The sequence below is a fragment of the Artemia sp. Qi Xiang Cuo genome, chromosome 6 (assembly GCF_049724085.1).
Source record: "Artemia sp. Qi Xiang Cuo chromosome 6, ASM4972408v1, whole genome shotgun sequence".
Classification (NCBI taxonomy): Eukaryota; Metazoa; Arthropoda; class Branchiopoda; order Anostraca; family Artemiidae; genus Artemia; species Artemia sp. Qi Xiang Cuo.
In genome coordinates, this window is record NC_142799.1 from 81,825,331 (window position 1) to 81,847,700 (window position 22,370).

General features: G+C 35.2%; 1 protein-coding gene across 2 annotated transcripts in view; it reads right to left on the reverse strand.

Annotated features, from left to right (window-relative positions):
- LOC148951663 (tubulin beta-1 chain-like) overlaps positions 1-22,370 on the reverse strand; it is a 51,756-nt gene that overhangs the window by 22,617 nt on the left and 6,769 nt on the right. For both annotated transcript variants that reach the window (XM_089091254.1, XM_089091253.1), the window contains exons 3-4: positions 19,015-19,140; positions 8,841-9,070 (exon numbers count right to left, since the gene is read on the reverse strand). In XM_089091254.1, the coding sequence (XP_088947380.1) occupies positions 8,841-9,070; positions 19,015-19,140 (356 nt within the window). The remainder of the gene's footprint in view (positions 1-8,840; positions 9,071-19,014; positions 19,141-22,370) is intronic.

The window sequence follows — 22,370 nt, forward strand, 5'->3', positions numbered from 1 at the left end:
CACTTTCCTCGAAAAGTCCACCATATAACCCTCAGAATCCCCAAAACCGCTCCTATTTTTCAAAAAATAATTAAAACTAAAGAGATAACAACTCCTTTTGGAAATATTTATAGGCCGTATCCCGGTGGAGCCCCCTCTCTGAAATGTTTTTCTGACTCGTAAAAACGTAACGAAAATGGACATAAAACAAATTTTTTATGTGTACCTCCCCCCCCCCCAAAGAAAATCCTTGTGTAAAATACCCCACGAAAAAAATCGTGGAAACGGCCCTGCTAGACATAGTCTAATTGTTTCTTATTTATCTAGTTTCTTAAGCGCATCTCATCTGATTTCTTAAAACGTTTTAAAACCCTGGTGCGAAAAGCGCCCCTACCCAAACACTCAGAACTGTTACGAGTTCCCCCAACTTTTTTTTGTTCCCTCGTCCACTATGATTTGGTACCCCTTCCAAGGTTAATTCACACGCATGCGATTGTCCAGTTTCTTGCCCATCGCTAAAATCCAAGTAATGTCTTCAAAGTAGGAATCACGATTACCAATTATTAGTAAAACGATTCGGGACTCATAAGAACGATAACAACAATATTCAACAGGCTCGTACATTTTAAGCTCCGGATTTTTCTTTTGCCGAAACGAAAGAAGTTAATTAACTTCAGATCCAACAGATAACCACAGGTCTACTTATTTGGATAGTGCCGTAAGACATTTTTTCGTTTGCCTATTTCTTGTTTGGATCGCATTTCGATAAACTTCCGGCTGCTAAAATTACCATTTTCCTAGCAGCCAGTATTTTTTGTTCAGACAGTGAACTACAAATTTACTATTTTATTTAGGGAAAGTTCAGTCTGAAAATTCGCCGAAAATAACAATTAAGGCACATATACAGAGGCGGTTTTAGGGGAGGGATAGAGGGGCCACTTGCCCCGGTTGCAGAATTTTAGGGGCGCAAAATTTCAAATAAACATCTAACAGTTATAATGATTTTATAATTTTATAAATTTCATTCTTATTAAAATAAAGTAGATGGCACATTTAATAAATGAAAACATTCAATAAATGGTTAATTAATTGATAAGATAAAAATAAATTAAAAATAGAATAATTAAATAATTTAAATAATAAATTAAACATTAATTAAGACAAATTGTTAATTAATAAATAAAAAAAAATTGTTAATAGATAAAATTTTGTTAAAATTTAGCCTGAAAACTGGGAGACAGGGCATGTTAATCAAGATTTTGCCCCAGGTGCAAGAAAGGGTAGAACCGCCATTGCACATATGGCACGAGCAAACTCGGTAAGACAATAAGTGGCAAAAACATTCTTGCAAAAGAGAAGCGTTTTCTGATTACGTTGAAGGTAAACAACGATATTAAAGCCTGGCCCAATAATACCCAACAAGGGAACTTGGGAGATTTTACCACAGAGGGGGGGGGCTAAGGCCCCCCTCCCAGTCAGTTTTTTTTAGATTGAAAAAATTAGAATTTCCTTGTCTTTGTCCCCCACGGTTTAGGTCACCCACTTCCCCAATTGTAGCCATGACTACACAAATAGAATAATCACGCTTCTTAACATTAACTTTTTTATATGAACCAATTTTTTATTGGGAACATAAAATCAGTCAAGAAATTAAAAACAAAGCAACAAAAGAACATTTAAAAAAAGAGGCCACAAAGTTTTTGACAAAACGTTTTAAATTTTGGAAATAACTATTTAGCTAATTCTGCTTGACGACGAAAAGGAATCGCAAAAAGTAGTAGAATTTAAATTCGCTCATTCTTTTGATCAGGCCATATGGTCAGTTCTATAGACAGTTGAAAAAAAAATAAAAAAAATAAAAAAATAGAAAATAGAAATAGAAACTTCGTTCTGCTTGTTTTATTATCTCTAAATAGTGGGAACTCGAAATTTAATTATATTTTCTATATACTCTATTTTTTAAAAATCAAGCTTCAGGTTTTTTTCAGTTTTAGTTTTTATAGCCGATATTCAATTCCACTTCTTTTTATTCAAGTTGATTTTATATCTTATTTTCTCTACCTTTGCCTTTTTTATGTTTGTTTTTATCTTTCCTGTACCATTAAAGGCGGCTTTCGCCGGGTCCTTGCCAAAATGTCTTCGGAAAATGTCCATGGTTTTGACCGAACTATCAAGAAATTAGCCAATCAAAAACCTGCGAGTATCTTGTAGACATTTTAAATTTAGTATAATATCTACAAAACTCTGGCTTTGTTTGACGACAAAATTTTCCATAACCTATGGAAAAAACTTTCCGAAATGTTTCCTAATACTATGCCGTGATTGTGTCAAGTTACCTTATACGCTTTCAAACAAGCATATACCTTGGACTAAGTTCAGAATTTTGACTACCATGATAAAATCACATAAATAAAACAGGTTATATTTAAAAACCAGTTGTATTAAACCCTTTTCTTTAAATGGCAGCATCATACCAAATCAGTAACAGAAAAGCGATAAACCCGCAACCATTTTTAATTACTTTTTGGCAAATCTTACCAAATATTGTAGCCAAGACCCTTAGCAAATTTGGAATTCGCTAATTCGTTGTTTATATCACATAGTAACTCATTCTGTATGTCCAGGATTGAACGCCAAAAAACGGAAGAAATTGGCAGGCAAATAAACTGATGGAATGATACTTTTCATTTGTATCTTAGGAAAAAATGGCCTCACTTACAAAATAGTTTAATTCCTTTCGTTCCTTTATTTTAATTTGGTCATCTTCGAAACAAATTTTTGCGCAAGTTCATGTGTGACAATCTTTTCAAGGTTCATCAGTAAGGGGCACATACGCACTAGGGAGGAGGAGGCCCCTTAAGGAAAGGAAGAAATTGACAAAACAAAAGAAATTGGAAAACAAATAAACAGAAGATATCAAACGTTCCATTAGTATGTAAGCTAATTAGTATATCATTGCTAATTTGCAATCAGAGTTTTTAATTCAACTTATTTCAATGTCAAAACTGTCTTAACCAAGTTTACTATACCAGTTGAACAAAGATTTTTGAGCAAATCCAGATCTGAATGACAAAACCGACACAGTTAATGGATTCAATTCATTTCAAACATTAGTTTTGGCTAAATCAAGCTGTTTCTAAAATGACATTCTAAATGGGCCATATTTTTTCTTTTGTCACCTTAAAATACTACTACTAATAATAATAATAACTCACGGCAACACCAAGCCACCTGAGGCCAAGACAGCTGCACACGCTCCTCCTCCATCCCAATCTATTCAAAGCCTCCCCTTTTACACCTCCCACTAAGTTCCCATTTCCTTTAAATCTTTCTTTATGACGTCCTCCCACCGAAGACGACCTGCTTTCTGTTTAGCCCTTGACGGTTGGCCGAAAAGAACAATCTACGACAATCTGTCATCCTTCATCCGCACAACGTGCCCTAGGCACCTCAGCCTTTCTTTCATTATAGCACTAGAAAGCAGTATTGAACCACATTTTTCGTAGAGCATATTGTTAGAAATACGGTCAGTCAGCCGGGTACCCAGAACAATCCTTACGCAATTTCTCTGGAAAACATCTAGCAAATCCACATCCGCTTTTCGGAGCGCCCATGCTTCAGAGCCATATTTGACTACTGTCATCACCGTAGCGTCTAATATTCTAATCTTGGTTTGCAGACTTATTTTCCTATTCTTCCAAACTTTTTTTTTAACTGTGAAAAAAACACCCTGAGCCTTGGCTATTCTACTTTTAACATTCTAATTCTACTATTCTATTTCACCTTAAAATCCCATGAACATAACTGAGCTAGCCATAAAAACGGCTTATATTTTAAGAAACATATTTCTAACATTAATACGCAAAAAGGCTAATATCTGTATCAAAAAAATACAACATACATTAATTGAAAATCAGACTTTGTTGCACCCACAACGTTCCATAAATTTAGTTTTAGCTGAATTAAGGTGATTTTTGTCCTTCTTAAAATTACGTGAACATAATTGAGCTAAACGTAGACAGGTCAAACATTTTGCAGGTAACATTAACATAAAAAGCGCTAATACCTGCATCAAACAAATGGTACCATTACATAGTAAACATACTTTAATTAAAGATCAGGGTTTATTGTACCTACAACGCCCTTTTTCAAACAAGCTTATTTTTAATTCATAAAAATCTGGAAAGGGTTTTTTAGGTTGATTTGGATTAAACTTTGAGGTTGATGAGAAATAAGATTTTGCGACTAGGCTACATCTGTAACTAGTACCTAACGGACAAGATACTTAGACCAGGGAAGTCCTAGGTATCTGTTAAGTATCTTTACAATTAATTGCAACACGCTAACCCTTGTTTCTTCCTGTATCTTTTCTGAGATAATGTATAAAAAGTCTTAAGTGAGCCAGGTCAATTTTTTATCCAAGTCCAGGAAAGATTATCTAAACTATGGGTAAATGTAATAATCCGGTTCCACTACTACCATTGGTTTAAGGTATCGTCAAAGCTGTGTTGCTGTTCGGGCAGGGAAGGCGTCATAGCATCTAACCGTCAGGAGCACTAACGTCAGGACATCGACAAAAAAATCCGTCAGAACCACTAACCGTCATAACATCTAAAATTAGATGTTAGGGATTAGGGGAAAAGGTACCTAGGTTAGGTTACCTATTTAATATATGCTATGCTTTACCCCCACACTCTGATGTGCAAATATATAGCCAAAATTTGTTTCTAAACTATTACATACTTATTACTATTATATAAACTTGTAAATTTTTTTAGATGTTATGACGGTTAGTGGTTCTGACTGATTTTCCTTTTCGATGTTACGATGTTTAGTGCTTGTGACGGTTAGTCGAAATGTTAGCACCCCCTTAGGCACATATCTTCTAATTCATTATTTTCAGTTCTCTTCTTTCACCAAGCTAGGGTTATGCCATTATTTTTAATGTCATAACAATACTAAACTAAATTTTTATTACTATGTTACAAAATAAACTATATTATAATGACTATTTCTTAGAGAATGAACTAAGCTTGTTGAAAAAAATAAATTTTTTTTTCACGGATTTTGGACGTAATCCCCAATATATATATAAAAAAAAATATATGGCAATTTTTAAACGAGATTCGGAAAATAACTATTTTTTATAATTAAATAAAAAACAAGTTTTTTCAACTGAAAGTAAAGAGCAACATTAAAACTTAAAACGAACAGAAATTATTATGCATATGAGGGGGTTTACCCCCTCGTTAATACCTCGTTCTTTGCGTTAAAGTTCGAATGTTGTTCCAATACTTAAAGAATGACCCCTGAATCACAAAGCCCGTTTAATTACAATAATAGCTCTTCTGAAAGTACAAAAAAAAACTGAAGTGTTAGGAGCGAGATATTGAAGAGGGGGCGAACCCCCTCATATACGTAATAATTTATGTTCGTTTTGTTTTAATGTTGCTCCTTACTTTCAGTTGAAGAAACTTGTTTTTTTAGTTTAATTTCTGATCGGTTTTTTTAATAATACTGGGAAATCCGGCACTCTTCGTGGAAAATTTTCTTACTCCATGAAAAATTCCTCTATGAGATCCTTAAGTTATTATGGCTTTTAGGGGATATTTCCCCCTTTTTTTCGAAAATAAGGCAAATTCTCTCCGGCTCGTAACTTTTGATGGGTAAGACTAAACTTGAGCAAAATTGTCATCCTGCGTTGAAACGTTCAAAAGGTGATTTTAGAAAACTAACATACAAAAAAATCTGCACTAAGAACACAAATATGAAATTTTCGTTTCAAACGAACTATTTCTCGATTCAAACTATTTTCCGAAATTATAAAATAGACAAGTCTAGGTTAACATGCACAAAATAGACCAGAAAAAAAAAAAAAAAAAAAAAAAAAAAAAAAAAAAAAAAACTATTTTGCACCTTGTTAAGTGATCCTTTTTACCTTTGCCCAATATAAACCAGAAGTAAACAAGAGATGCAAAAAATTATTCATTACCAACGAATAGGTCCCATAAAATAATTAAAAAAGTGAAACAATTTCTCCTCGTTAACATATTACTCAGAAATCCGTTTTTTAAAACTATTTCACTATTAAAAACGCGTGATAATTTTCACACAATAAAAGAAAAGGATGATTATTTGGCATCTGGATAGATTCACCACTATGAGCGGCGGCATTGAAAAGGTCTACGTCCGGTTCGATATAAAGCTCTATAATTTGAAATTACTTAAGTGAAACCTTAAGACTTAGTTTATAACGCATGGCTGCACATTGAGAGTTCACATCAACAAGACGAAAGTTTGAGATGATTGAAAGAAATCATTCAACCAATAGATGAGACTTCCTCATCAAGAAGACAATTTGGATTTTAAAATGATGCCAAATTTCGATTGACAATTAACAGCTGAAATTGTATTTTAAAAAATCGCGAAGAATTTAAAAAATCTTCATTTTCGACGAAAGTTCCGATTTCCAAAGGATTTGCTGAGCCAAAAATAAGAATGAATTGCGTGACACCCACAGATGTTTGCTGATTCTGAAGGGTGCATATTTCCCTTTGTATTATTGAATAATAGGATCGCTAAAACAGATGCATTCGAAACAAAATCAACAGTAGATTTAAGAAATACGACACATCACTTATGTTATCTTGCTAGATCTAAAGAACATTACATACTATGTAACCGTCAAACTAAACTAAGGATGGGGGCACCTTTCGCCCCGCTCCAAATTCTTAATTAGCCCCCCCTTCTCCCGCAAAATTTTCAGCCAAATGTTAATAAAATTATTTTCAATTTATTAGTTAATTAATAATTATTTGTCTTATTGTAGTTTAAATTATTTTTATTTTTTAGTTTTATTGATTAATTAATAATTTACTAATTATTTTCATTTATTAACTGCACCCTCTACTTTATTGAAAAAAATACAAAATAATTACAATAGTTAGATTTTTTATTTGAAATCTAGATCCCCTAGAAATTCTGTGCTTGAGGCAAGTGCCCCTTCTACCCCCCCCTAAAACCGCCTCTGCTTCAGATCAATATTACTGCCCAAAATTTTCAAGATTGTTTACAATTTCCCTCATAATTTAGCTATCCTATCAATTTTGCATCAACCCCAAAAACAAACGTTCTCGCGTCTTTTTCTCCCACCATCTCATGTCGTTTTGAATTACATCGGATGAGGAACTTCAAATAAACCATAGCACAGCATATGTTTTAACACATTGTTGCTAAGCAAATATTTTATGACATGAAGATAACTATCAATTTTCATTTTCTGTTATTAAATTACATTTCAAATTTGTCAATTAACAAATTATCTGTATTGCTTAACGATTACTACGTAATTAGAATACGCATTTTCTATATTAAAGGAAAATATTTGAACTTACTGTTTTCTGTATATATCTGAGGATCTCGAACCTAACCGATAATGCTTCAGAGGGAAAAACCGGAGATATAAGCCTAAGCTTTAATGACACCAGAAAAAAAAACTATAATTATATTTACTGTATATATCAGGGACGTATCCATGATATTTGTTCTTGGGGACGGGGGCTCATTAAAAAGAACGGTTAGTGATTATCAAGGTTTCTGTGTACACAAATTTGTTTACTTGTATTTTTGTTATTTTGGTTCGAACTGAACAAAAATTTCGGGGGAGAAGTTCAAACAGGGCGAGCCCATCAATATAGATTTCGTGAGATTTCTATATTTCGTGAGATTTCGTGAGATTTCGGGGGGGCTCCGGGTTCCCCCCGAAATCTCACGATTTTTTTCATTTTCCCATAATTTTCTTATTTTTCTCACAGAATAATGGGTTTGAAGGATTTGCCCCCCCCCCGAAACAAATTCCTGCGTACGTGCCTGAGCCATGGTATATAGGCTACATTAATAGTATTTATTATTTAAAATAAACTACTAAAATATTAAATCGTATCAATTTAGTAATTGACCAATTTAAGCGCTAACATGCTGATAAAATTAAAGAAGTACCCTATTTTTTTCCAATATCTTGATCGCTTTTCTGACAATGCAACCTCCCCCCTCCTGAAGGTCCCATATATAGTCCTAATAATATATTTCTCCGTTAATTGAATCCCGTGATACGTCATGGGTTCTTTGTTAAAACGTTTTGTGCGTTCTAACCCCAACGATATCTAGTTTCGCCTTTGATTTATTTCAATATTGGATAAAAATATTAGTCAGAATGATTTTAAAAAGCGGATAAAATATAAATAAAAAATAAAACATCCTGCATACTATAATGTAAATTCTATTGTTTTCCTGCAGTTTTTCACATATTCCTGATGCTATATCTGGGACTATCAGGGGGAGAGGGTAGTGCATTGTCATTAAGGTGACCATGGCATTTGAAAAGAGAATAAAATAATGAATATAATGATGCTATTTTATTTATTAGCATATTTGTTTAGAAGTAGTCAACCACTAAACTTATGTCTATTAAATACCCTAGTATGTTGGGTATGAGCCATTCCATTTATTTGAATGGTAATTATGCCCGAGCCGCGCTATATTGACACTTGTCGATAGAACAATACACAGGACTGAAGTGCCAAACGTGCGCGCATTGGTGAGCTGAGCTGTCTTCAACTTTCAATATTAAACGTTATGACTGACCAATCAGAGTGGAGATTTAAGGCAGATTTCTTTGAAATTAGAAACTCGCCCTGTCTCGAAAACTGATTCTCCAGGATCATGAAATGAAGAGATGGTTTTTTTTATTGTGTCACGCGCAGACCTGCTTGGTCAGTTCCTCTGAAGTCCTCTGGCTAATCAGATAAATAAAAGAAAACACAACAGATATAATACGATGTTTTTTTCTTCAAAAGTTTTACCTTTGGCGAGGGGACAACGGAGAAGGTATTCATAATTCTATCGGGATATTCCTCTCTGATTTTTGAAATGAGGAGCGTGCCCATGCCTGAGCCGGTGCCACCCCCCAGGGAATGTGTCAACTGGAATCCTTGAAGACAATCACAGGATTCTGCCTCTTTTCGTACAACGTCCAGCACCGAGTCAACCAATTCTGCACCCTCTGTATAATGACCTTTTGCCCAGTTGTTACCTGTATAATGGAAAATGATTTTTAGTGATCAACAAAACAAGCAAAAATTTCACCTTTGGCGAGGGGACAACGGAGAAGGTATTCATAATTCTATCGGGGTATTCCTCTCTGATTTTTGAAATGAGAAGTGTGCCCATGCCAGAGCCGGTGCCACCCCCCAGGGAATGTACCAACTGGAATCCCTGAAGACAGTCACAGGATCCTGCCTCTTTTCACAAGACATCCAATACTGAGTCCACCAATTCTGCACCCTCTGTATAATGACCTTTTGCCCAGTTGTTTCCTATATAATTGGAAATGAATGCTAATGATAAGGAAAAAATTGATAAATTCTTGGAACCACACCCAAAATTGTTCGACTTGTTTGTTCACGTTGCATTAGTCTTAGTCATACATAATATAAGTTTCTTAATTTGTCAAGGAAACAAAAATACATATGACCTTGTTATTTTCTACTTTGTTGTAATTTCCATTATCTAGTTTTTTTGTTTTTTTTTTCATGGTACTCCCGTATAATCCAGAACACACTCGAGAAGTGAGGTCAGGTTAATCCTAATGAAATATACCAAAATATTATGAAATTATAATAATTTATTTACAAAATTATGGGAACAATAACTTCGAATTATGTATAACAGATCGCCCAGAATGCATTATATTAAATACCTAACCTAACCAAAATACCAACTCTGTATATTAAATATTTAATTAAAATATAGCCACAACAAAGTTTATTTCAGTGAACCTAGGCTAATTGTCTCTGAATACAGAATGGTAAACCGGTTTACCGGTTTTTCGCCGATTCAACTGAGCAAACTTCTCGGGTGTGTTTTGGATTGTATAGGAGTATCTTTTTCCATTACTAAGGCCTCCAGATGACGAAGCCAAAATATTCGGATACACTATCTATCTAAAAGTGTTTATTTTTATTCAGCCTTTAATTAAAAGTTTTGACCAATTTTATATTTTCGTTTCACTTCCAGCATAGATGGGGAGACGGTGTGTAGAAAGAAGTTTTTGAAAAATTTCCAGCTCCTTTATTTCAATCTGGAATTCAAGGTTTTCTAGAATCTCTGGGCACTTCTTATTGAAATTATAAATTCGAATAGTTTTTTTTGTTATTACCCCCCCCCCCCAAAAAAGCATGCACATACCCAAACGCTAATGCCCTGTGAAATACGAGCCTCCAAATTGAATTCCACAGCGGACTCAAATTCCACAGCTGGAAAACTTCTCAGCCGGCAAAACATTAAAACTGTAGTTCTATCACACGAATCAGCAAGTCTGCTAGTTTAAGTTTTCTGTCCAATTCTTTTTTTTTACAGCAGTTGTGTTTTTATTACTCACTTTTAAATGCCTTTTCTTTTTCTTTCCCATTCATCTTTTTTCGACAATTTTAAAAATATATTATTACTATGTATTATAATATTTTCCTTCCTGATATGCTCATCCTAGCTACTTTTGATGACATTCACTTTTCTTTGCCTCCATTACTTCCGACTTCCCCATTTACTTCTTTAGTTTATTGATATCGGCTGTCCTTGATTCATGCGGCTTAGAAACTCGTCGTTTTACTTTGACGAGTCTAGACACGGAAAAATATAAAGCGAATTGGATTTTTGAAACGGGGAAAAATTAAGGGTAAATATTATTTCCGTGTTTTATTCTTTAAATTGCGAATAACATTAAGCTGATCAATACCAGTGAAAGAAAAACCATCCTAATCCTGGTATGAAAATAAAATATTTTTTTTATTAATTTGGGTAAGTGCGACGGATTGATTGCAATAAGTAGGTAATCTCATGTAGGATTTTTTCATGGTTTATAAAGCGAGTGATAAATATTTCCAGGTGTTTCTTTCCTTCCATAGCGGCCTACTTTAAATGACCAATGACAGCGAAATGCTAACACAGGGTCAGATACACACGTGGGTGAACGAATAGGCCTCTGCAGAAAATCATAAAAAGATTTGCTCCGATGTATACATAAACTTCAGACTTGTTAACAATTCTAGTGAATGGCCAAAACACTTTCTTTTGGAACTCACAAAATACAAAATATTAATCGTCTTTTTTTCAAATTTTTTTAACGACAAATGGCATTCATTCAATAGAAAAAGAGGAAGTGTAAAAATAGATTTATTTCAAAATTCCTTGAACAGTAATTTCTGGCTGGACTTCAATCAGACATCACGTGAGTAAGAATTTTGATATGAACCTTTTCTCAGGCTTTCAGCCAAAACATAAACCACAGAAAATGAGCGATTAATTCATCTGTCTTACATTGAAGAAAATCAGCCACATCCCATATAGTTACAAACTCGCATGATAATTTCAAAGTGGAGGGACATAATTGATCGCTTTATATTCTAGTCATATTTTCTCAATTTCAACGGGACTGAATTAGCTAGAAACAATATTCACAAGCATGATTTGCAGTCAAACAGTCAGCTGCGGTAATTTATAAAACACAACATTTATATGCATATATTGTATATATATATATATATATATATATATGTATGTATATATATATATATATACAATATATGCATATAAATGTTGTGTTTTATAAATTACCGCAGCTGACTGTTTGACTGCAAATCATGCTTGTGAATATTGTGAATATATATATACATATATATATATTACCGTGAATGTTCAAAATATGGTTAATTCCGACAATCGCCGGTTGATATCGACAATCGCCGGTGCATGTCCTAAATTCCCTTTCTCTGCTTGGATTCAGTTAGCTTTGAGAGTCAGCTTTTTCAGTCTTATGCAAGTATTGATGGTAAAAGTTAAAGTTAGGTTAGATTATGTTAGTTGAGGTAACGTTAGATTAAATTTGGTTCTAAATTCAGGAATGGGTTAAAAACCTAACCAAGCCTAATATGAGATCATCAAACCTTGCGTTAAATTGAAAAAGTTGACTGGCAACGCTGAATAAATCCAGGGAAAAAAGTATTTCGGACATTCACCAATTTGCGGACACTCACGGTAATATATATATACGTGTATCTAACGTGTCTACAAATCTATAATAATTGCCAAAACCCGTTTGATAAGCTGCTCTCAAAAGGAGCTTATTGCACGTGTACCTAACACGAGGCACAGGGTGTGTGGCCAACTCGGCACCAAAAACACGCTGGGTCATGTTCTGTGATTGTCCTCAGTATACTGTTTTGGGGCAGATGATTTCCAACCGAGATTGGCCCCCTTTGCATCCGTGCTTCCGCTTAGAAGGGGCTTAAATTCAAGGGACTGGTGGATCAGGTACCCACTTGGGCACCGTATAACAGGTCCAAATCATCTAAGTCTTCTAATCTTAATGGCAGTGGGTAATAACTGCTTCTGATTGCACATCTGCATTAGATGCTCGTTGCTTCTTCTGTGGCTAAGCTCCAAGGAGCAAATGACTTCCGGCCAAGGATGTTGAGTAAAAAAAAGAACCAGCAGGGCAGTGTATGGTCAATCACCGTCCAAATATACATTGCTCTGCTATTACTCCTTTAAAAACAGTTTTCGGTAATTACCTCACAACTGTAAAAATGTGAGATAGCAGTTATGGCGCGACCTCGACGATCTATACATTGACCCTTTAATCCATCACGAGTGAACCATTCATTCTAAATGTCGAAGTAGGTACACAACTAAGAAAGTGTCGCAAATAGAAAGGGAATTGTGACATTATTCAAGCTTTTTGGGGAGTCGAGTGGGGGATTCTCCTGGTCAATCTCAAAGCGGAGAGGGAATAGCACTTCTCCTTTGTATAGGTAACAGTAATCGTGCTTATGCTTTGAAATCGCTCGAGTTATTATACTTTAGAACCTATTCGGAAGGAGGGGGCGAGGGATTCATTATGCGCGTGCACGTTCAAGATGTGTTTTTCTCACTATGCAGGCAGAATCGTCAGTTTGTGTTAAGCTAAAAAAAAACAGCTATATAGGCTGCGAAGAGAGTATTACACGGCAAATATTCACAAAAGATACGCAACAAGTTTTATTTTCCAAAAGGAACCGTTTGCTGAAATCATTTCCTTTTCCACCAAACCGTTCACTTAGCAAAAGGTGACCCAAATATTTCCGGTTTTAAGACACCTTTTAAAGTCCCGTTTATGATTCAGAGAACACCTCAAACAGAGCCATTTAAGGTATTGAATAATTACAATAGAAATTACACCGTCCAAATATCAAAGCCAACCCATATACGAATTTTGGAGGACACTCCAACATTGCGTGAGTAACACTTACAAATGCTTATGTGAACAATTTTTAAAACATTTTGCTCAAATCAATTAAATCCTATTTCAAAAATATTTTTATCATTTTTCAAATTTAACTGAACCAGATTTAATTATTTTTAAGCAACATAATTAGTAGGTGACTACATTTTATTATAAGGTACGACAACAATAATTCTAACAAAGATAAATGATTTTTCTTCAAATTAAGATTTACAGTTCACCACCTACCGCTCAATCCATTCTCTACCGTGATGTGCCATGAGCTCTCAATCCATTCTCTACACTGTGCCGCCATGAGCTTTCAAAATTGAACCAAAATTATTCTGAACACACTCAACTTCCTTTCATTTCTTACAAACTCTCCAATCCAAGCGGTAATTAACTTATCAGAGAAGAAGCTTCTGTTTAAACAGTATTTTCAACCCCCCATCAATTGAAATGTGTAAACAAAGATGTTCCAAATTTTAAGACGAATTGAAAAGGTGAGCCATGACTGGCTCACTCTCTTGTGTCAATATGAGCTCCCCCGCAACAGAAGCTCCATAGAATCTACAGCTATAAAGGTGTATTCTTTTGTATATTTCTGCTAAGTTAAGCTTGCTCAACACCAACTCTTAAAGCAAAAAAAACCTTTCCCCTCCATTTTTCAAAAAGAAGCGACTTCGGCTAAAACAGAAACTGGAAGATTGAAAATAGATCATACATTGATTTCATAAACATTATAACAAACAAGATAGTCGCAACCAGGTATAGCAAAATTAAAAATCCCTCAAAATATTGAACTCTGATAATAAAAAGAGACAATGAACTAAATATATAAAAAATTTCCTGGAGAGAATATGGAAAGTGTATTTTGTCCCAAATTTGCTATCTAACCAGAAGTAGTACTTTGATACTTTTAAGGACAACACATACCAAGTAATAAAGCCATAATGAAAGAGGAGGGGAGAAATGGGAGATTTCAGCCCCCCCCCCATTTAATTTTAATTCAGCCCCTCCATATGCTAATATAATGCTTTTGCAAGAGGCGTAGAAAGAAGTGAAGACATCGCCGACATTGTTTTATTTTCAATTTGCCTAGCAACAATCCTCTAAATCCAACTTTCATAGTTCGGGAGAACATGTGTTGTTTCAGTACAAGACGGATCTCCTTAATTACAAACATCTTTTACACTACCAGGACAATACAATATAATATTCCTATAGTATTTCTAAAATTGGAATATAAAATATACAAATAGAATAGGAATATAAAATAAAAAAATATGTCTGAAAAAAATACCTAAATATATATCAATATATAAGTATCTAAATTATATACCTATAGGAAATACATATAAAATCTCGCTTAATCTGCCGCTGAGACAAGAAAAATAAAAGCTAATAAAAAAATCACAACCACCAACAATTTCCCAGATTATGCTATGTATGATCATGTAAAAATTCAACGTAACTTGGTCACAGTCACAAAGCTGAATCACCCCCGCTTTTACAATGCGACAGCCATCTGCACGCAAGGAAATTATAGTAAGTTGGTTGACACCTGGACAATATTTTTGGTTTATTTGCTCGCTTTGTCAATGAGCAAACAATACAGGGCTAGAGTTAACTACATATTTATTGAAAACTTACTTCTGCATATTAGATACATGCGGATGTTTAAATGTATGAATTTTTCCGAGTAGTACGTATCATTCTGAGTATTTAAAAGTTATACAAGTGTTTTAAGATTGTAGGAACATAGCGTCATTAGATTTTGTCTTCCAATAAACGACTACCTATTTCAATAGGTAGCATTCCCCAGGGAGGATAGGGGGAGGGGGGGGGGGGGTCGTCCCCCTCCCGCAATCAAAATTTGACCTTGCACGCCTTTGATTAAAATATAGTTTTTTCCCGGAGAAAAATCAATTAAACATTTTTTTTTTATTACCGGGCTCTCCCGGACAAAATTCCCGGGCACATACCCGACGGTAGGTTTCATGTACATTCAGGCAGGGTTTGCGCAACGATTTCATGCTTCCTGATCTAATTTAATTTAGCTTACGTTCAACAAATAAGATACTTATGCAACTGAATTCCAGGCACAGAACACCTCGTGCCTAATTTCTCATTTACGATTTTTAAGGAAAATTATGGTCTTGATGTTTGTTTCTTTTACATGTAACTACAGCACCCTTGAAGCTTTTATTTTGTGAAGGAAGAATGTTTTTAATTTAATATGCCCATTTACAAATGAAAACGAACATAGATTTACTATATATATATATATATATATATATATATATATATATATATATATATATATATATATATATATATATATATATATATATATATATATATATATACATATATATATATATATATAGGAGTTCAGCCTGTAGGTGGTCGTACATATCTTTAATGGGTAGTAGGATGTCCTTCTGTACACCCTCTTTCCCATATCCAGAATGAGTTGGTCATGGAGAAGTGAGTCGTAGGCATGGCAGATGTCATGCATACCTATAACAATTGACGCTTTTGATTCATTACCGTCAATCCAAACTGAAACCAAAGCAGAAAAGTCTTGATCACAACCTAAACCCCTCTGATGCCTAAACTGGGAACTGGGACGGGAAGGTTTAGCTTGTTTCCCGGAATTTATTAATGAACGAAAGTTCGAAGACTTTGCGAAAAGTTTGTGCCACTGTGATCGGTCTAAACGAAGCACATTCCGAAGTACTTTTTCCTTTCTTCAGGACTGGCCTAAGCGACCCAGAACTGAATGCCGATGATACAAGTCCAGTAGTGAAGATCATCTGAAAGAGAAGAGTTAGGTGCCCCATGAAAGTTGGGCTGCAATGGCTAAGGTGAAGAGCGGATACACGGTCAATGCCAGCCGACTTCTTCTTTTTCAACCGTCGGACCGTGGAAGAAACCTTTGATTGGGTAACTGTGAAATCTGTATCTGGAATTGATGAGAGGAGGGATGAAAGCTTTTCTTGAACAGAAATGTTAATATCATGTTTTGGGGCTGAAAACTCATCAAGGTAATAGTTTAACCATGTTAAAGATGGGACATCTGACTCGGGACCCGCTGACTCCTTCTTATCAAACATTTTCCATAACAGATTTGGATTTTTAATTACTTTTTCAGAAGGCTCAGATTTCAATTTTAGACGTTGATGAGCACTTTCCTTCCCAAACCTACGCTTAGATGCAACTCTAATCTCTGTAACTACTCCTGAGTGTGGTCTACCACATTCTTTCCATATCCCGTACCAGAAGGTATGTCGGTCGCATGCTAATTGTAACAAAGGGTTAGAAGACCATCCCTTTTCTTGAGTTTTTTGTCTGGCACGAGACTTGGGTACTCCCTGAGATTCGGCAAACAGAAGAGCATGGGTCAGTTCGGCGTAATAAACATTAAGACGTAGCCGCACATGTCTTTCATCACGATGAGAGAATTTCATAAGTAGGTCAAACAGTAAGTGAATTTTTGACAGAACAAGATCACAAGAATCTTGAAACTTTTCTTTATCAATTTTACGACAAACCGGAAAGTTATGCCACCTCTGAGGGAATATTGACGAATTATTCAAAGCGGGAAACGAGGCAGGCCTACTGATAATACACAGAATTGGGAAATGATCCGAAGTGAAACTATTCGGAAGGACAAACGCCTCACGTACTGTAAAAGAACTAAAGCTAACTATATGGTCTAGATTGGACGTAGGACAGGATTGGTGAATACGCGAGAAGTTCTGGTTCTTCGGTAAATAGTAAAACGGTTCTCAAGTATCCCTATTAGAATGCAACAACGACTATTTTGGGCACTAATATCAACTTCTAAATTACAGTTAGTCACCAACTATTATGCACTCATGGGACTCGCGTTCGGCTTTTTTAAGGCAATGGGCTAGTTTGGCAGCACTTATAGCAAAAGCACTCACTGTTCTCGTATACTTCGCACGCGAGACGATTGCTAACCAACGTGGCAATACCGCCAGACGGACGGCCCCGCGGAGATGAACGTTTTGCAGGCACGGAGAACTTGAGTAGGACGGCCAGAGATTTAGTAGGTTTAGGCCAGCTTCTCTGATGAAAAGTTATTGCAGGCATATTAAATTATAATTATTCACAAACTGGACAACCACAAGAGGCCACTCGGAAAAATTTCCATTTATATTCCAAGAAACTAATGAAATGTTTGAGATTTCGTTATTCATCATGTTAATGAGTTGCGTTTTGCTGGTTTTTCGGACACTTTACGCTATAGCAGGTATGACCCGCTTTCTTGCATGAAACGCAAAACATAGCACGAGTACACTTTTCTGCATCGTTCTTTTTGGAGACGTGGTCAGACGCGCCACATCTGGAGCAAACAGGGCTATTGTTGGAGCACTCGGCAGCTAGGTGACCTTGGTTGTGGCATGAGTAGCAACGACGGGGTAAGAAAAGGAATTCTTCAGTGGGCAACTTTTCGTAATAGATCTTCACAGAGTCCTTAAGAAATTTATCCAAATCCGATCGACAGCTGAAAAATACTTTGAACGTACGGGAACTGCCAAGCTGTTCAGACTTCGTAGCTCTATATCCCTCTCCCCCAAAAAGGAAACTGCACTTTTGTGTCCCCTGTCACCCCAACAAAACATCATAAGAATCAATGGTATTTACAAGATGTTCGCGAGTGGTAACCAAATTCGTGGTATTACGAGTCAAAAAGTGAACGTGCAGGGATACAGAGCTCAAGAATCCAAATTCCATAATATATTTTTCTTTTTTGGTATTGCTGCTTTTGAAAGCAAAATGTCTACAGTAAAACAACTTGGGCTGATATTTACAAATAAAATATCATTTTATTCATACTTCCTTATCAGTAAAAAAAATATTATTTTCGTCAATTGTTCCTTAGATAAAGTATTTAGGTTATTTGCCAAGCCAAAGATCACATATGACAAATGGCACAAATATCAAAAGATCAAGTCAAAACAGAAAATTTAATAGAAGAAGGTCTCCCTTTCAGGGGATATCGGGCAGAATGACACTGACCATCATAAATAATACCCTCGTTTCATTTTTTAATTGAAATTTAACATACAAAACAAAACATATGATACAAAGAATAATAATTTCCATATTATAAAATGCAGGACTCGTATGTTAAATACAATCAAATCAGAAATGATCAAGAAAACTGCCTGAAAATAAATATGGAACTTACAAACATCACCGAACGGAATCGACATCTGTAGTTGACAAAATAATAGGAAGATTAAAAGCTTCTACCTTAGGACTTGTCACCCCCTGATGACCACAAGTTCACTGAAATCTCAAAAGAAAAACTATAATTCAGGATTAATGATTCCAAAGAGAAAATCTAATAAGTTAGTTTTCTTTTGTTGATGGAAAACATTGCATGGAATTATTTTTTGCAACGCACATGAGTGACAGTCAAACGCAGATCATGCATATTGTTAAACAGGAAATGAAAAGAGTAATAGAAATATTAACTAGTTCAGCATTTTTTCCTCTTCCTTGGTTCAATGAAAACCTGACCGTTAGCACAAATACAAAGCTCAAGGGCATCCTGTCATTACTCTGTCTGTATATATATTTACAGGAAACTCAAGTTACTAATGGATTATTAGGGAAGAGATTCAAAATTATCGTTAAAGACTAATTATACATAGGGAAAAATCAAAAGAAAAGACTCTTACCGGCACCAGACTGTCCAAAGACGAAGTTGTCAGGTCTGAAAATTTGGCCCATTGGTCCTGATCTAACCGAGTCCATCGTACCTGGCTCAAGGTCCACCAAAATGGCACGAGGAACATATTTACCACCTATGGCAAAAATATGAAAATTGAAACAACGGTAAAACAGAATTAGGTACCGGGCTAAGACTTTCCTCTGTTTCCTTCAAATTTTCTGCACTAACATTTTATTTTGATTAGAAAAACATTTTTACATTTTTTTTTGTCCTATCTCCCACAAATACTCAAACAAAGGTAAAAAAAGGATTAGCTACAGGGCCAGTAATTTCATATACTTCCTTTCAAATTTTATGTACATACATTTCATTGTTATTAGGAGGATAGCATCTTTCATATCTTTTTTGTCTTATCCCCTACAGATATTGAACTTAGTTTCAAGTTTGGATCCAGGGGGGGGGAGCAAGATTTTTTCTGGCGCTCTGATTTCCTGCTTTTTAACTATTTTCTTAAGAATAAATTTGTAAATTTGATCAATTTTTGGTACCTTTGTCAACCCCCCCCCCCACAGATTTTGCTCATTGGCGCCCTTGTCACATTGAGCCCCCGAAGATTTTGCTCTACATCCGCCCCTGCCAAAGACCATAGGTACACGAACGTAAGGCCATTGAAGAGGGCCCCATGAACCAGGAGGTAGGAGGAAAAACACAGCAGGTGTATTTCTGCTAACTTTTCGATTTTTCTAAGAGGTCTATCACTCATCTCCTACGCATTTGAAGAGGGGCCCACGGACTTTCCCAGAAGGGTAGAGGGAAAACATAGCAGGTGCATTTGTGCTAATTTTTTTTCTTTCTCAGGGGGATGTATTTCTCATCTCCTACGCATTAAGGTATGATCAGGGGAAAATGTCGACACTACTTTTATCTTTAGGTACCTTATCACACATGTACCTTATCTAAATAAGGTACATCTTTAGACAAGTATACATCCGATCTCCCCACGGATCCTCTAATCTTCAACTTTTTGAGGGGACATTCACCATCCTCTCTAAGTAAGGTTATTTAACACAGCAATAATATATTAAAAAAAATTCTTGTTTATTAGACACTTACCTACTGTTACAACTGTTGGCCTCCAAGCGTAGTGAAATTGATTTTAAATACCTTTATTCGAAAACTATTTTAAAGCTATTTCAAGTTTGAGAAGTAAATAAAAAAGCAGAGCATTTCGCAACATATCATGCTAAAGTTATTCAAACAGAACATCATAGAACAATGCAATTGTAGGAAAGAGAAACACGCACATAACAAATACTTGAAACATGGATATCAGTGCTTGAAGCTTCCAAATAATTTACTCGCAAGATTCTGACTCCCATGGCAGTGTGAACAAATAATCATAGCTGTACAGAAGCAGGAGGGGTAGATTGGTACAAGGGCATAAAACCTCACAAAAAAGATGGAAAATAGGCTAAAAATCTGTTTTGCGCGAAAAACGATTTTATTGCAGCTAGTCCCCTTCCTCCCAAAAGGCAGGACCTGTGTGCTCTTGCGTAATTTTTAACTATCAATAGAAACTATTAAAATAAGTTATGTAAGATCAGACTGCACAATGGATAATTGCTAAAGTAGGGCTTCAAAATTGGTTCTAATACCAGCTGATCTAGATGCAGTTAAGGTTTTTTTTCAGAGGGAGTGGCCCAATGCCCCAAAATGTTTTTAGTGAGGAATCCTTCTGGTCTATCTACTTTTGACAATCCTCCTATATTGCAGGTATTACCAGCTTGTGATGCGAAAGGCAGAAATAAATCAAGCATTTCGGTTATTTTACTTGCATTTCTTGCAACAACAAAAAAATCAGGTAGCCTACTATCCCATTATGCGGGCCTCGCGGGTTAATCACTATAGAATACGCAATGATAAAACCCGTTTTGACGTCTTAACTGTTATACAGTAGGCAATGATAGCAAGGCTTTCATTGCGTATATGATATAAAACTGTGGTTTTTTGGGTTTTAGGGGGGGGGGGAAGGTACCTAGGTTAGGTTACGTGTTTAATATATGCAAAGCTTTACCCCACTCCCCCTAATGTGCAAATATATAGCCCAAATTTGTTTCTAGACTATTATATATTCATCCTATTTTATTTTATTTCATTAGCATTAACCAAACTTGACTTTTTAGAGAGGGGCCCAGATAATGGGATAGTACCCAAAATCATTATTATTATATTCATAGAAATATACTGGTGCTATTTCGCCTACTGTTAAATCATGCAGTAGTCGTAAAATCTTGAAGAATTCAAACATTGGCATCTAGCCTGAATTCGAATTATATTCAGAATATTAATGTAATGTGATATATCTTGTAGTGCGCTTTATTAGGAAAATGGTAATGAAGTTCAACAGCCTGTTAGACAGAAAAAGATGGCTAACTACTTACTTGGGTTAGCACATAGCACATAATAAATATATTTATATATAATATAATAAATATATATATATAGAATATAATAAATATATATGTATATAATATAATATATAAATAATATATATTATAAATAATATAATAATAATAAATAAATAAAAATAACACATAATAAATATGGTTCGTCCCATATCTCTCGCTTTTTTTAAATCTTATGAAACGTAGAGGTAAGAACAATTGCGACTCTTACAGACCAGAATATTTGTCTTGGAGGCAAGATCAGAAATACAAAATAAAACATTTTAGGTTACAACTTTTCTGGAAGGGGTTTTTCATGATAATCTTATGGGAAAAAAGAACCCCCCACTATGAACAGATGTGCATTTAAAAACGCATCCATGAACCACGCGCCCCACAAGTTTGACTTTTAGTGTGGCGTGGCATATTTGGGGACAAATGCGCCATGATTTGAGGATATCAAATACTCAGCAGTTCCAACACTTGTCCCTACATGACAGGAAACATTAACTAGACACAAGAAAGAATACAAGAACATTGTCCCGTAATAGTACAGCTGTCTCACATTTGGTATTTGAGTCACACAAACACAAGAAAGAAAATTTTAAATATTCTTGTCTTAGATGTAAAGCCCATTATCCCATTCCAATTACACTGAAGAGAAAAATTATGCCAGGTAATTGTGCTAGAGCTAAGTTTGAACTTCACACCTTTTCAATTTTTGCTGCTTTTATTTGTTACTTATAAATTTTAAATATTTGGAAACCAACATAAAAAGTGAATTCTTTTGATATATTTATTTTATCTAGAGAGCTTCAATTACTTTTTTAGAGTTTCAATTACTATTGGGCCGAGTCATGTCTTGTTTGAAACTTATCAAAACAATTCATGTAGATGGGGATATAAAACAACCTCTGTT